The sequence below is a fragment of the Pseudorca crassidens genome, chromosome 2 (genome assembly GCF_039906515.1).
Source record: "Pseudorca crassidens isolate mPseCra1 chromosome 2, mPseCra1.hap1, whole genome shotgun sequence".
Taxonomy (NCBI): Eukaryota; Metazoa; Chordata; class Mammalia; order Artiodactyla; family Delphinidae; genus Pseudorca; species Pseudorca crassidens.
The window spans coordinates 98,646,756-98,664,425 of NC_090297.1; the positions used below are offsets into that span (position 1 = coordinate 98,646,756).

Here is a 17,670-nt window from a genome sequence, read left to right on the forward strand (position 1 = left end):
CTATTTCAAGTTTGATAAGAAAAACAGAGAATCTATGAATGTTGCTTTTGGAACAAAACCTACAACTGTCCAGAAAGAATAATGTGGAAAATGTTTGAGTTTTCCTTTGGAAACAAAATATTAGTCTTGGCTTAGAAAAGGAGACAATATATTCTACTTGGGTAACAAAAATACATTTCTCACATCAAACATGTCACCAGCTAGCTGACAGCTAATGCTTCCTGAACTTGACAAATTGATGCAAGTCAGCACCCATTTGATAATAACCAGGTAAAGAATAACATTTTGCTTAAACATTAAAATATTACATAAAAATCAAGTATAATATTTGACTTGCCATTTTTGATGATGAGGCTCTCTTCTATAAGTTACATGATATTTTCAGGTTAAATTTTGACACTGAATCTTTATTAACAGTTTAAATGGTTATTTGGTACTCTAGCATATTAAGTAATACAGTAATTTATTTAACCAGTTCTCTTTTGATGGATAATTAATTTTTTGCTAATATAGAAATATTGTGATAACCATCTTTCAACATCTATCTTTGCAAACCTGACCAAAGAATGGGTGGTTTTTATTTATTTATTTATCTATCTATCTATGTATTTATTTATTTATTTATTTAGCGGGATGTGGGCCTCTCACTGTTGTGGCCTCTCCCGTTGCGGAGCACAGGCTCCAGACACGCAGGCTCAGAGGCCATGGCTCACGGGCCCAGCTGCTCCGTGGCATGTGGGATCCTCCTGGACCGGGGCACGAACCCGTGTCCCCTGCATCGGCAGGTGGACTCTCAACCACTGCACCACCAGGGAAGCCCTGTATGCATCTTTTAAAAGATTTTGGATATATATATCCAAACTCCTCTCAATGAGACTGTATTAATTTACATTTTTTCAGGCAGTGCAGGAGAGTGACTATTTCCTCACTCCCTTAACAACACTGAGTAGTATCAATCTTTGCTAATTTAAAACATGAAAACATCTCATTTGCATTGGTATTTCTTCTATTTCTAGTAAGGTCATCTAATCCACCATTAAGCATTTTTTCTTATTCTCATGTTTTCAAATGCTCTATCCAGCCTTATTATTCCTCACAACCAATGCATTTCTAAGCCAATGAGGAAAGGGGAAATAAAGTAGAGGAAGGAATATACTTCCTTCTAAAACAAGGTTTAGGAATAATTTAAAGCAATATGCTCATTTAGTATTCAACTGTCCTCTTTAAGAATACTCGATATGCTTAAAAAATAACACAAGCAGTTTAACAATTCAATCAAAAATTTATCTATTTTTCAAGTTAAACACTATTCTAATAGGCTAACCAGCAGAAGAGACTACCATTCAATCCAAGACCATGGGTCACAAATATAAATGCCTTGAGACCAGGCAGAAAACATAAATGAGTGAACTAAAAGCACATGCACTGTCTAAGAGAGTCACAGCTCAGGTCTAACTAATTACTGCCAAGTGGAAATGCAGGTCCATATTTCCCAACTTAAAATTGTAAATCTGGAGTTTAATGTTAAATCTCCTGATTTTTTTAAATGTTGAAAAAAAAAACCAAAAACATGAAAGCAAATTAACCAAAAAAACACTGCTGGCTGGCCCTGAGAATATGTTTGTTCACTGTCCTAAATAAACAAATCAATAGAATAACAACAAAAATCTACTAACTTAGGGCTTCCCTGGTGGTTCAGTGGTTAAGAATCCGCCTGCCAATGCAGGGGACAGGGGTTCGAGACCTGCTCCGGGAAGATCCCACATGCCGTGAGGCCTGTGCACCACAACTACTGAGCCTGTGCTCTAGAGCCTGCGAGCCACAACTACTGAAGCCCGAGCGCCTAGAACCTGTGCTCTGCAACAACAGAAGCCACCGCAATGAGAAGCCCACGCACCACAATGAAGAGTAGCCCCAGCTTTCCTCAACTAGAGAAAAACCTGCATGCAGCAATGAAGACCCAGCGCAGCCAAAAATAAAGAAAATAAAATAAATACATTTATTTAAAAAAATCTACTAACTTAGTAATTACTGATGACAAGAGTCAAGAGAAATTTGTCACATCACACGTATAGGCACATTTGTCTTTTTTTAATATAAAACTATAGACATAAATCATTATCTTTATGTGAATATCTGAAAAGATCAATATGGAACCAACAGTCCATTTCTGGATTATCATTTGTGGATAAGGTTTAGTTCAGTCTTTAACTGGGATTATGCATACCTCTAGAAGTACTACATGAAATTTTGCAAGGACCAAAATGGGACACACCGTTTTAAGAGAATCAATTTCTAAAGCTTCAGCTATATATGACTCTTTCCTATAATTGATCTACCTGAAGAATGTTCACCTGATTGGTCTGTCATGCTGGTTTTCCTTTCCTAGCCAACATATGCTCCCTGACTCAGTGCGTCCCCTAAAGATATATTACCTTTTCCTACTTTACAAAAGAAAAGCTTACTTTTCACCCATCCTGAATCTTTCCAAGGTAAGTTGCCCTAGAGTGTAAAGATCTCCATGTGCCTCAAGGGACAATTCAAAGTTTGGGTTTGGGAGGAACCATTTTTAATCAAGGAACCTATAATAGGGATTTGTGCCATTTACTTACTTAACAGTGAAGCTCAGCATTAGAAATAGAGTATTCTGGCCCCTGGAATTTCTGAATTCAAGTATATTGTAGAGTGAGGAGGGAGTGATAATTTTTATCAGTTCCATTTATCAGCACCCTTTCTCCCCTTACTATCAAAGCATGCATTGCTCCTAAGGGAAGGTATCCTCATAATAAGGCAAATAAAGCATTAGTAAGGGATAATAAAGGCAGTGGAATCTTGTTTCGGCCAAGTGATAAGCTCACGGGCAAGGCTTTAAGACTTACCTATCTTTCTATCTTAGAATCTGAATTCAGAAGAGAGATTGTTGTCATAGGGATGCATGTTAACATGTTTATTTGAATTAAAAAATGAAGTCAGACTTCTCTGTCAGAAAGTAAGTCTGATTTAGTTGACAGGAAGGAAAATGAGAACTCACCCAGCCAATTAAGTTATATGGAGGACTCTTTCCAAAGTTGGAAGAGCCAAATATGTAGCTTGAAGGATTTGACAAAAATATAAAGTACATGATTCCATTTAGAACTTTATGATCAAAAGAAACTTAAATTTAAAAAAAATTATACAAAAACTTTATTGTGGAAAAGTATTTAAGTGTGATTAAAAAACTCTCAAATATAAAATAATTATATTATAATAAAATCATACAGAGGTGTGGAATGGATATAAGTTCAACAAGAAAAAGTACTTATATAAAATTTACTGCTGTTAGAGTATTTGTTCATGTACTTTTCAATGGATCATGGTGGATATCAAGTCATTAGATTCCTTGAAATACATTCAAATATAGAGTATTTTAGTGTTATTTTTAAATGTCTATATTTATAATATGTTAAAAATTACATTCTTTGCAATTATTTAACCTTATGATGTCAAGTTAAAAATGTGTGAAGGGATACATAGTTTTTCAAAATTCTTTTAGGAGCTATGTGAACAAAAATGTTTTAAGACCACAGCTTTAGTGGATAGCCATGGCTGCTACTTGAAAAGTCTGCCAAGGTTTGCAATTCTGCCCATGAGAGGGAGGTGAAGCCTTAATATCCACAGTCACCTCAGTCCTCATAGTTAACGTACAATACTGATTTTCCACTGCTGTTATTTCCTTAACGTTATACTTTTGCCATTAATGTAAACATTAAGCACATAAACATACAGCAATTCCTTTTTCTCTGATTTGCAATTAAACCATTTTATGTAACCATACCAAAGATCCTTGGGTTTCCTGCTACTACAGATGCTGAATATATTTAATACAGCAGAGATATAGCACAATGAACTCACTTCAATGTTGGAAAACTGGCTGTTTTTCAGACCGTAACTGTTGGTGATTTTCTTCTGCCTATCAATGTGATGAGTAGAAGCAGTAATAGTATAGTGGTTAAGAGCTAAACTTGAGCTTGAAACCCAGCTTTTTCATTTATTAGCCAGGTGATTTAGGAAATGTTACTTGTCTCCCCTTTGCCTCAGTTCCTTTACATTTAAAATGTGGCTGATAATAGTACCTATCTCATGAAGTGATTGGGAAGATTAAATTAGTATCTTTATATAAATTGCTTAGAACAGTGCTTGGCGCATAATAAGTGTTATACAAGTGTTAGCTATTATTACTGAAATTGCTTAAGACATCTGTGACACCAAGGCTATTCATTCATTCATATTTCCATCAAAGAATAAATATTAATATTTACAGTATATCAGGCAGTGTTCTAGATGATAAGGATTCAAAGATGACAAGTATAGTCCCTAATTTCCACAGTTTCACACATTATTAGGGAGGACAAACATTAAAACAACATGATAAACCAACAAGTAAGTGTTTACAGTTGAATAAATTAACTAAAATTATTATAAAAGTGAGGTTTTGACTAAGTACTGTAGAATTGCAGAGATCAGGGAAGCCTTCCCAGAGAATGAGACTTTTAATTTTGAAGGATAAAAGTAGAAGCATAGATAAGGTAGGAGAAGGCAGTCGAAATAGTTGTGATAAAGATCCCTGTCTTTAAGCCAAACATTTAAGAGTTTCTATACTCACTTCTACAGAGAAGATTAGAGAGAACTAAACACAGACATTTCTATGATCTTCCACCACTTTATATGCATCTCTGACTTATGACTGGAATAAAATATACCCCATTTTTCTCTACATGCTGTGCCCCAATGTTTAACTTTGCCTTATTTTTTTTTTTTAATGTGTAATTATAGGTGTTAACTTCCCCAACCAAAACTGGGTACACTGTTCTCTGTATAAGCAATTGCTGTATTCGATCTGAAAGGTTTTCTAAGTAATAAAAGAAGCAATTTAATTAATTTTTGTAAAATACTTTAAATTCTATAAAGAATTTAAATTTCATCTTATAAAAGACAAAAAAGTACGATAACCTAGTTTACAATCATAATTAGTTTCAATTTAATCTGGGTTTCTTATCAATGATGCAAACTCCAAGCCAAATAACTTTGTATAATAAATAACTCTAAAAAACTTTAAAAATAATTTTTATGACTACTGTTTACCCCAAGAACAGATTATGACACATACCTGTGTCTGAAGGACGTAAAAAGTCCGTGTCACAGGTGAAAAAGGTCTGATGGTCCTGAGCTGACAAATTCATGTCATAGTATGTAAGTGGCTCTTTACCAGTCACCCAAGTGTATCTTTACCAAAACACAATAAAATATGTAAATTGAACATGAGAGAGCATCTGTCTGCTACAACAGATACTTTTTAAAATTCAAAAATATACTGCTACAAATCTTATTTCAGGATGTTTCAAAAGCTTATTATAATCAATAAAGCAAAAGAGATAACCTATCCAAACTACTCAGAGTACAATAATAAAACATCAAAAACCAAAACGGAAAAGGTAGATTATTCAACAAACAGTGCTTCAAAATTGAATTTGAAGATAAAACAATTTGACTTAAATATATACTTTTTTAAGTATACTTAAATAAATTCTCAGTGAATTAGAATTAAGTATTAAAAGTAAAACTACAAAGAAACTAGAAAAAAACACAAGTGATTTTTTACTAGATGTCAAGATGATAAAGGGTTTTCAAAGCATAAAAGCAAAAAAAAACTTCTTTCAGATTTTACTAAATTAGAAATTTTACCTTTCATTTCCCCCTAAAACCCTCAATAATTAATAGCAGGTAACAAACTGTCTAATAAATACATTTTAAAATATCCAATCTCATTGGTAATTAACAAATAGCAAATTAAAATAACTAATTTTGACTATTCAACTATAAAATTGGCAAATATATATTGTCAGGGGTGAGATGGGACTCACACATATTGCTGTTACAAATATAAATTGGTATTTACATTTCTTTTTCCAGAAATCAATTAGATAATATCTATCAAGAGCCTTAAAAATAACACCTAGTTAGATGATGGGTATATGGAATTCCATTATACCACTCTCTCTACTTTTGTTTATTTTTGAAATTTTCCACCATTAAAAGAAAAACTTAAAGGGGGGAAAAAAAACTGTTCACACCTTTTGATTCAGTAATTCCAGTGCTACAAATCAACCCTAAGGAAATAATCATATATGTGGCTAAAGATTTATATATAAAGCTATCCCTCTAGAGTAAATGTTAACAGTGAAATATAACCTGTGACCTGGATAGGGGAGCAGTATGTATGGTACCTCCATATAATAGAATACAGTACAACTATTAAAAATCATGTTTTTGAAGAAATTCATGTTTTGAAGAAATTCTGTGGTAAATTCACACATAATGAATTTTATATATTATGATGTTCAAGTTTTGTTTCTATATATGCGTATAGAAGAGAGACTGGATGGAAATACTAATAGCAGTTATTACTTAGTGGTAGAAAAAGGTGATTTTTTACTTTCTTTCTCATACATCTTTTTATTTTCCAACTTTCAACAATGAATATGTGTATATTTTATAATCAGAAAAAGCATTTTAAAAGCACATTGTGGGCTTCCCTGGTGGTGCAGTGGTTGAGAGTCCGCCTGCCGATGCAGGGGACACGGGTTCGTGCCCCAGTCCGGGAAGATCCCACATGCCGCGGAGTGGCTGGGCCCGTGAGCCATGGCCGCTGAGCCTGCACGTCCGGAGCCTGTGCTCCGCAACGGGAGAGGCCACAACAGTGAGAGGCCCGCGTACCGCAAAAAAAATAAAAATAAAAATAAAAGCACATTGTGTTATTTATATACATGATCAAAGATTTTAAGTTATTTAATTGTATAAGTTGCCTTTAAAGTTTCTATTTAAAGTTTTTAGCTATTTTAGGAGAATTATCATGAAGAAAAAGGAAAAAGCAAATCCTTGTTCATTTAACAAAGTTTGGTATACTTTCTAAAATCATAAAAAAAATGAACGATCTACATTAATCCCAAAATGATTTAAAGCAGCTAAAAAACACATGCACAGTATCAATAACTTAAATTAGCAGTAAATTTTAAAAGACTCAGTAAAGTAAAACAAGGATTGAGCCATAAAATGGCTCATACCAAAGAGTTCTATACACTTGCTAAAGGTTGGCTACGATATGATTCCAAGCTTCCTAGAACCACAATGATTACCAGTGCAATTTAGACTTTTACATTAAGACAAACTAATCATTCAAAAAGAAGCATTAAGAGTTCGTTATACTAAGATAAGAAATTTCTCTTTAAGATTTTCATGAAGTAGATACTATAAGATAACAAGAATAGCCTAAAAACTTTTTAATAAACACAGTGAGAAGTTCAAGGACCTGTTTCTTGCAGAATCCCTTAATATAAGCTAATGGCATCTATCATAAAAGCCTAGCTTTGGCTTCCCAGGATGTGACTGTCCTACACTATCAAGTACTTACACACAGGGATTACTGCTAAATTATTTTGTATCCCCATCATTTTGCATAGTGCCAATACATAGTAGACATAAACTGTTTCTTGTTCAATGAATTAAATAACATGCCCCAGTCTACCTCCAGGTAAAACACAGCCCTTCCCAAAACAAAAGTAAAGTATCTTTGGTCATAAGTTTTTCAAAAGTCGTTTTCTCATTTAGAATAAAAACCAGAAGAGAAATGGACACAATAGTGTAGCTAGGGAATGGCAATACGAAATACAGTATAAAAGTATTATGCTCTGTACTGTTGCACAAATGAAATTTATATTCACATTCAGATTGATATTTTCTAGTGAATCGTCAAATAAAGTTTGCAATTGAGCACATGTGCACAGGAATATGCTGACATTTGCAATTTTTTCTCTATCTCATGAATTCTTTGAAAAGGCTTTCTGCCATAAACCAAGAGCCAAATGTATACTTACATCACAAACATATGGTTTGAAGCAATGTTTCTCATGATTATAAAAGTAAATATAGTCAAGATGCCGCCAATTAAACCTTGGGCTAATCATTTTACCTTATATCAGTATCTCCAACCAGAAGAGCTGTGATATATTTGTAAAAATAAATTTTTCCATAATACTTTTATTCTAAAACCAATGCCATAATTATACTGAAAGCAAAATGTAATACCTCCTATATTCTGCTCCTCTGAAAAGATTTAGAGGATTTCTCCATACCTTGCATTCTAAAAAACAAAGAGAAAAAGGGGGAAAATAAGACAGTTTAATCAAATGTAGTTAAATCTTAATTTGGTCAACATGTATAGTCACTGTATGCTAAGTACAGTGCTAGCCACATATAGCACAAAGATGAATAAGGCATGGACCACCCTGCTGTCATGCAGTGTACAACCAAATCTAGTCATTCCCTTATTTCTGTCTCCATAGCATTTGGTTCACAATTCAAGTACCACACTTACCATATTACAATGTGACTATCTAGTTTTCAGTTTCTCCTTTAAAATATAAGCTTTTAAAACTTTGCTCAGGGGCTTCCCTGGTGGTGCAGTGGTTGAGAGTCTGCATGCCGATGCAGGGGACACGGGTTCGTGCCCCAGTCTGGGAAGATCCCACATGCCGCGGAGCGGCTGGGCCCATGAGCCATGGCCACTGAGCCTGCGCGTCTGGAACCTGTGCTCAAAAAAAACTTTGCTCATTTTGTACTTCTGGAACCACAGCATTTGGAACTAACTTAACTGAATTAAGTGTAGCATGAGAATTAGTTATGTAAACTATCACCTACACTGTGTGATAAGTGCTATGATAGAGATATATTTTGTTCCAAGAGAAAAAAAGGAAGTGATTAAGTTTGCTCTGGAGAAATTAGGGGAGACTTTAGAAAGGTTGTGACATTTAAACTTGAACCACTGTAAAAATAAGTAGAAGGTTGCCAGATGAAGAACATTCTAAGCAGAGAAGTATGAGAAAACCACACAGCGTACTTAGGTTAGAGTACATGGTAGAAGGTGAGAGGGAGAGCTGTAAATGAGGCTAGAAAATAGACTGGGGGAAATTGATGAAGGGGCTTACATACCATGTAAAGAGTTTAGACATTATCCTTAGTCAATCAGAAGCCATCAAAGGTTTATAAACAGAAAAATAACAAATATCAAGACTTTGGTTAGATCAGCAGTTCTCAAAGTATCATTCATGGAACTGCAAAGTAACAACTCGTTTCATAATAAATGCTAAGACATTGTTTGCCTTTTTAACTTGTTGATTTGAACCCAACCCTGAGAGTAAGGGCGTCCTTAAATTTTGTGCCCCAAGCACCTGACTTAACCTCACACTAGTCCCAGTCCTGCAAAGTTGGGCTAATGGTACAACTCAAAGGTTGGTAAAACTGCTGGCACTTTAAAGTAGTGGTCATTGGATTCCTCACCCCCACTCCAGTAAACAAGGCAACCAAATATGATGGTTGTCTCCAGTACAAGCAATTGTTTTTTGAGCTGGACTGACCTTTTTTTTTTTTTTCATGGAATCTCACTTTTACTTGAAAGAGTCACTAACAGACAAATTTATGATTATTCAGACAGATACCTGGCAAATATTTTCTCAAAGTTGAACAAAGTGAATCTGTCAAATTCAAGGAAGAAAAAGTAGCATTTGCTGCCAATGATAAAACTTGAGCTTTCAAGTACATACTAGAATTTTGAAAAACTTGTATCAGTTACCATGAGCTTGACAATTTCTCAACTTAAAGGCTTTCCTGTGAGATTAGTGGTGATATTAACAAACGTCATTTTAAAAAATTATACAATATTTCAATATTTGGAAGACACGTATAACTCAGGGAACGAGTATTTTCCAAATGGCCAATGCATGATTTATAAAATTATTCATAAGTGAAAGACCCATTCAAAATGGGACACCAAGGGATTTTAATGTACAGAACATGGCAAGTTAACTGATATAGCTTCAGATTCCACATTGCAACTAAACTTTAAGAAAGTACCTCAGTAAATTTTGGTGTTGTATTGAAAATGAATATCCACAACCTTCTGAAAGGTTATTAAAATACTTTTCCCTTTTCCAACTACATATCTGTGTGAGAACAGATTTTCTTCATAGATGTCAAGCAAAACAACATTTCACAACAATGCAGAAGCAGATATGAGAATAAGCAATTTTTTATTAAGCTAGATATTAAAGAGATTTAAATAAATGTAAAGAAATGGCAGTCTTCTGATTAAAATTTTCTTGTTTTGGAAAATATAATTATTTTTCATGATATGTGTATTAGTTCAGGCTGCCATAACTAAATACCATAGATTGGGTGACTTAAACAACAGAAATTTATTTTCTCACAGTTCTGAAGTCTGGAAGTCTGAAATCAGGGTGCCAACATGGTTAGGTTCTGGTAAGAGCTCTCTTCCTGGCTTACAGATGGCTGCCTTCTTCCTGTGTCCTTACATGTCTCCTCCCATAGTGGAGAGAGAAATTAATCTCTCTTCTTCTCCTAAGGCTACCAATCCTATCACATTAGAACCCCACCCTTACAACCTCATTTAACCTTAATTGTCTCCTAAAAGTCCTGCCTCCAAATATAGTTACATTAGAGGTTACAGCTTCAACATATGAATTTGAGGTGGGGGAGAGACACAGTTCAGTTCATAGAACTATGTGAACATGCAATGGGTTTCCTGTTATTTTAAAAATAATAAATAAATATTTTTTTAATTTCTGTTTTAATTTCTAATATGGTAAATATTGGGGACATAATCAATATATAAACAAAAGCTCTTGAGGTCCTCAATAATTTTTAGGAGTATAAACGATTCCGGAATCTAAAAAATTTGAGAAACACTTTTTTACATAGTAAGGGGAGAGAATGTACTAAAAGGAGAAGTATCATAGGCAGAGAAACCAGTTAGGGTATACAGCAATAGTCCAGGAAAGAGATATCTAAGGCCTACATATGGGACACTGAATGTTGAAAAAGAAGGTAAAATAGAGTCAAGGTAATTTTTGAGGGGAATCAATAGCATACGATGAGGGTCAATAGTCTGGAGAAGGAAGGGGAAATAAAAGAGATATAATCTAAAACAACTCAAAGGTTTCTATTTTGGAAATTAATAGATTTTAGGATTATGGAAGGTACCTATTAAAAGAAGATAATTAGCAGTTTCACTTTGGACAGAACGAGTTTAGGGTTGCTTAGGGCCATCAAAGGTGGAGATTTCTAGCAAAGAGTTAGAAATGTGGGTCTAGAACATAAAAGAGAGCTTGGGGACAGAAAGTTAACATTGGTTCTCCCAATACATATGTCTGTGGATGATAATACTATAGAAGGAGATGCAGCTACCCAGGGAGAGAAAGTGGAACCAAAGGAGAACTGTGACTCACTTCTGAGGTCAATTCATGCATCTCTTCTGTGAAACATTTTGTGGCCTTCCTTCCAAGAATAACTGACCATTCCCTCTTTTCGTCACCATAGTATCTTCCATACACTATATAAAAGTATCTTTTGTATCTTTTGCCATCACTTATTTATATGTCTGTATCCTATACTAAGCTGGAATGTTCTTAAGGTTATCTTCACTTTCATTATGCAATGGTATACTCAATCTCACAATAGGGAATAAGACTGTATAATGCATTATCGTTATAATTATTTACATACTGGACTCTGAGCTTCTTGGGGACACATCTATGTCATATTCACCTTTTTTTTTAAGATTTATTATTTGTTTATTGATTTATTTATTTAATTTTTGGCTGCATGGGGTCTTAGTTGCAGCACGCAGGATCTTCGTTGTGGTGTGCGGGCTTCTCTCTAGTTGCAGCATGCGGGTTTTCTCTTTAGTTGTGGTGCACAGGCTCCAGGGCACATGGGCTCTGTAGTTGTGGCATGCGGGTTCCAGAGCGTGAGCTCTGTAGTTTGCAGCATGCAGGTTCTAGTTGAGGCGCGCAAGCTCAGTAGTTGTGGCACGCAGTCTTAGTTGCCCCGTAGCATGTAGGATCTTAGTTCCCTGACCAGGGATCGAACCCGTGTCCCCTGCACTGTATGGTGGATTCTTTACCACTGGACCTCTAGGGAAGTCCCTCATATTCATCTTAATATGCCTTATTCTTAAGAGTTCTGTAATTATTTCATGAAAGGGGAGAAAGGAGTAGGGCAGAGAAAATTACCATTATTCCTTCCCGTACTCCTGAATGGCTGCCAACCTCATCCCTACTAATCCTGGTCAACACCCACTCAAGCTTTTTTTTTTTATTTATTTACTTATTTATGGCTGCATTGGGTCTTCGTTGCTTCACGTGGGCTTTCTCTAGTTGTGGTGAGTGGAGGCTACTCTTCGTTGCGGTGTATGGGCTTCTCATTGTGGTGGCTTCTCTAGCTGCGGAGCATGGGCTCTAGGTGCGCAGGCTTCAGTAGTTGTGGTGCGAGGGCTCAGTAGTTGTGGCTTCCAGGCTCTAGAGCACAGGCTCAGTAGTTGTGGTTCACAGGCTTTGTTGCTCCACGGCATGTGGGATCTTCCCGGACCAGGGCTCAAACCCGCGTCCCCTGCATTGGCAGGCAGATTCTTAACCACTACGCCACCGGGGAAGTCCCCCACTCAAGCTTTAGGGCTCAGTTTAAAGAGTTCTTTCTTACAGACTTTCCCTGATCACACCTAAAAAGTGCCAGCAACTGCACTCAGGTAGTATTTTTCTACTAAATTAATATAACCCTAGTGGTTAGGCTTACTGAACAAATGAGACATTATGACATTCTGCAGAATTAACTCATTTGTACGAGTTAACTGTATGATTATAACCTATACCAAATGAAAGAAACAATAATCCAAAAATGTGATTTCTATCTGGCTTCAAATATTTTACTTTCCTAATTGCATAATTACTAGATACATATAGAGGAATAGTCTACAGTTTATGTATGACAACAGATTATCCATACAAGAATAACAGATTTTGATGTCTTTGTAAATATACTGAGAAGAAAAGCTATTTTTCCTAACTTTGCTCTCTCGGCAGAGATGGCTAATTGTCTTTGTTCTCTCCTTTAACAGTAATAAGATCCCCTTATCACCTGTGCATATATACACTGAGAAAATGATTACAATTTCTAGCCTCCCTTACAGCTAGTTCTGTTTATATGACAAAGATCTGACCAGTAGAAAGTAAGTTGAAATAGTATATGACGCTGCTCGGAAGTGTCCTTGGTTGCTGTGGGGTGGGGGGTGGGGAAAGCGTCTTCTCCTGGCTTATTCTCCTTCCTGATGACTAGACTGTGGACATGATGGCTGAAGCCAGAGGAACTGTCTGGAACCACAAGGAAAAACTGCATTGGAGATGGTCGCAAACAAAATAGAAGGAGTCTAGGTCTCTGATAATCATTGCTCTCCATATCAGCCATGGATTACCTATATTTAAAGGAAAGACAAACTGCTCTCTACTGTTATGAGTTTTCTATCTGCCACAGCCAAACACAATCTTAACAATACAGCTTTGAACACACATTAAGTCAGTAGTAGTCACCTGACAAATTCTGTCTGCTGGTTTCACTTTCTCTGCTGCTGGAAGGAGAACCTGGCTCTGAAATGCTGCCTTCTGTTCCTCCCATCAGTGGTCGCAAATGGCTTACAGATACTTGCTCAATAAAAGATGTGCCATGCTTATGGAAGTACCACCATTCAAATATCTGTGACAAACAGAAAACATCTTTCACTTAAAATAGAATTAATCAGCAGATATATGACCTCAAATCAAAACATTCTCTCAAGATGTTCCTGTTTAATTCAGCATTTGAAATGTGCCCTCCTTCCAAAAAATAAGCCAAACACAAGATTCCCTGATAACACATGCCAAGCCAAGGTAAAATGCCTTTTTACAACTTTGTAATGAAATTCAGACAAGCTTAGGCAACACTAGAATACGTCTGTAAATAAAGCATTAAAAAAACAGTAAGAAGTGTTTAAGCTATAAATAATGTAACTTACATTATAATGTCATTTTAGTCTATCTGTAGCATAATTAAAAGAAAAACAATTTTGAAACAACTAGCATGGTGGATTAACCACTAGACTAGGGTTAGAATGCCTACATTTGACTCCCAATTCAGCCATATATTAGCTGTGTGTTTTGGGGAAGTTAACTTCTAACCTCTCAGAGCCTCAATGTCCTATCTAGTAAATATGGTTAACAAGAATTGTAAGTGCTTTTAAACAACAAAGTACTACTCCAGTATTTGGCAGTATTATTAATGTAGGTTAAGAGTCAAGTTGATTCCCATATTGAACCATTTAAAAATCAGGATATTCCTTTCTTTCTGTTTCCATGGTTTATCATTGTTATAAGAAGAGGAATCAAAAGGAGCTCTCTGTGTTGAATGAGCAGAATGTTTCATATTCGGATACTCCAGCCTTTTCAACTCCTTTTGCTGGCTCCTTTGGGTCTGAGCTTAAATGACATGTCCTAGGGAACTTTTCCTGATTCCACAGAACAGAAAGCTATGTTATGCACTCCCATTGGCTCTTTTATTCTCCTTTCAGAGTAATCTTTTTACTCGTAATAATTAGTTAAACAACTGGCTTTGTTGCTATTCTTCAGCTTCCAAGCACATTACCTCTTCAGGTAGAAATAACACAAGCAGCACAACTAGCTTTCTCATTTCAGGTGGTAAAAGAAATTATAAATAAACTTTGCTAATAAAAACTCATCAATATTTCAAGGGGAATGACACAGTTTAACCTTTAAAATGTTACTTGAATTCTTAAGTTTTGTAAATTTAAAATGTTGGTTTAAAAAAAGTAACAACAAATTTTAAACACTTTTACATATTACATATGTAAGTTATATATTATATAAATGTAAGTTTTCTCCCCTCCTTATAAATGAGGAAATTAGGACTCAGAATTCATGTGACTTGCCCAAAGTTATCAGATAGTAAATGGCAGAGTCAAGACTCAAAACTACATCTGCTGGTTCCAAGACCAATGCTCTTTCTACTACATCAGCTGTTTAAAGATAGTTTATCTTCTTTATTTAGATTTTTATATGCTATGACAAAATATGCTAAATTATGAGTAGGCTTTATAAATCAATAAATTTTGAGGCTTTTAATAACAGAGTTTTCACCCAGAATTCCTCAATAATTTTTTTTAAGTCAAGAGAAAAATTGCTTTCTCATCTGGTATTTCACTTCAACAAAATGGTCAAGTGTTCGTCCCTATTTAAAAAAACAAAACAAAACAAAAAACCACTCCAATATAAATGCTATTATTTTTACATTTCTACTATAGTTATAGAGCACCACCTAGAGATGAGAAAAAAATACAGAAAAATTTCATTGGCCATGCATGCCATAATACTTCCTAAGATTTTTATCTGTAGCAGTATTTTTCCAAAGTTTATACTATGAAACACCAGTTCCCAGGGATGTTAATAAAGATTATAAAAATTTAAAAAATATTTTTAAAATACAAATGATAGCTTGGTTAAATAAAGCAAGGGAAAGCTGAATTAAACAGGTTTCTTTATTGTGGCACTTCTTAGAATAACGTGGCCAAAATTCATTAGTGTATGTCATGTTGCTGCAAGCTTTCACACACACTATCTCATTTAATCCTCATAACTATTAAGTTGATTTTTTTTTTTTTTTTTTTTTTTTGGCTACACCGGGTGGCTCATGGGATCTTAATTCCCTGACCAGGGATACAACCCGGGCCTCGGCAGTGAAAGTGTGGAGTCCTTTGGGGCTTCCCTGGTGGCTCGGTGGTTGAGAATCCTCCTGCCAACGCAGGAGACACAGGTTCAAGCCCTGGTCCGGGAAGATCCCACACGCTGAGAAGCAATTGAGCCCGTGCGCCACAACTACTTAGCCTGCACTCTAGAACCTACGAGCCACAGCCACAAGCCCGTGTGCTGCCCTAGAGCCTGTGCTCCACAACAAGAGAAACCACTGAAATGAGAAGCCTGTGCACCGCAATGAAGAGTAGCCCCCACTTACCACAACTAGAGAAAACCTGCACGCAGTAACGAAGACTCAATGCAGCCAAAAATTAATTTTTTTTTTTTTTTTTCTTGCGGTACGCGGGCCTCTCCCCGCTGCGGCCTCTCCCGCTTCAGAGCACAGGCTCCAGACACGCAGGCCCAGCAGCCACGGCCCACGGGCCCAGCCACTCCGCGGCACGCGGGATCCTCCTGGACCGGGGCACGAACCCGCGTCCCCTGCATCGGCAGGCGGACTCTCAACCACTGCGCCAGCAGGGAAGCCCTAATTAATTAATTTTTTTAAAAATTAATTGAGTTGAGTCCCAAACCACTAGACCACCAAGGAATTTCCAAGTTGATACTATTATTATCTCCAGTGTACAGATGAGGAAATTGGAGCTTTAGAAAAGTTAATTCACTTTCTTGAAGTCATACAACTAAAGTGATGGTTAGCCTGTCTCACAAACTCTGCTCTTAAACACTCTAGAGAAGGTAACTGGCAGCCTATAAGCCTAATTCAAGACAGATAAATTTTTAGTCTGCCCGATGTTGCCGACATTAAAGTATTGGAAGATTTTATATAAAAACTTTATATCCAGGTTCTCTTGAAATCGTCTGAAAAAATTGGAAGACCTGGTCCTGGTAATACTGGTCTGCAAGTCTACACGGCAACAATTAGCTTTAGCCTTTTCTAGAAGGAGCATGTACTGTCCAGATTACCCAGTCTTCAAAGTAAATAAAAATTTCAATTTTTACACTCTGCCAATTTTACTCATTTTTGTTACTAAGCCGAGCCTGCAAGCATTTACATCACAACCCACCTCCCACTACACCCCCCAACATACAATAAACAGTCTTTTATACACAAATGAATACTATCAATCTCTAAAAGTGGAGAGGAAGTTGCAGTGTTTTTTAAAATATTTTTTCACATTTTGAGAATGTGGAAAATTTTGAGAATGCTGATCTATAAGTATTTTTAATTATTATAATAACTATTTAAAGAGATTTGATTTTTAGATAAACACCAAAGGAAATGGAAGGAAGGAAATGGAAACTACTTACAAATATTAGTCCTGATATCAAAGAAGATGTCCCTGTAAGTGCCACATAGAATTTGGGCGTCAATGAATTTAAAAATACTGTCACTGCCAAAAAGAATAAAAAAATCAAAGTTAAAAAAAATAAGTACCCAAGTTACAAATATGCAGGTGTCTTTATGAGTGGAGGGACACAAGTAGTATTAATATCTAATATGAGATTCATTTGAGAAAATTGTAATTTTTAAAAAGCTACTTTAAATTTTCATTGTATCACATCTTTAAAATGCCTTCACATATGTAAGGGTAGGATTTTACACTGCTGATTTGTTAAATAAGCAAATCAAAATGAGATCATTTAGCTTGCTGTTGAGAATAAAACCAGGAATATCATAATTTAGACAAGAACTTTTGCAATTCCATAAGGATAATATGAACAAATATACTGTTACAAAGGAGGATTAAAACTACTTCCTAATTATTTTGGTGAGATACAAACCAGTGTTTCAAATTAGAGGGAAGGAAACAGTGTGTGTATTTGGTATGTCAGCTACAGAGGCAAAATAACCCAAAAAGAATAGCAAACTAAGAGCTTCCTAAACCTGATTCACTGAAAACCTGGACCACATTCTTCACTTCAAATAATTGTCTCATAAATACTTTGGGTTTTAGAAAGAAACAAAAATCTGTAAAGTCATTGACTC

At 35.7% G+C, this 17,670-nt stretch overlaps 1 protein-coding gene across 11 annotated transcripts in view; it reads right to left on the reverse strand.

Annotated features, from left to right (window-relative positions):
- ST7L (suppression of tumorigenicity 7 like) overlaps positions 1-17,670 on the reverse strand; it is a 150,839-nt gene that overhangs the window by 130,661 nt on the left and 2,508 nt on the right. For 10 of the 11 annotated variants that reach the window (XM_067727273.1, XM_067727268.1, XM_067727270.1 and 7 more), the window contains exons 2-5: positions 16,992-17,074; positions 13,473-13,635; positions 8,122-8,176; positions 5,147-5,262 (exon numbers count right to left, since the gene is read on the reverse strand). In XM_067727273.1, the coding sequence (XP_067583374.1) occupies positions 5,147-5,262; positions 8,122-8,176; positions 13,473-13,557 (256 nt within the window). In that variant the 5' untranslated portion in view covers positions 13,558-13,635; positions 16,992-17,074. The remainder of the gene's footprint in view (positions 1-5,146; positions 5,263-8,121; positions 8,177-13,472; positions 13,636-16,991; positions 17,075-17,670) is intronic. The other variant, XM_067727272.1, reaches the window with a different exon arrangement.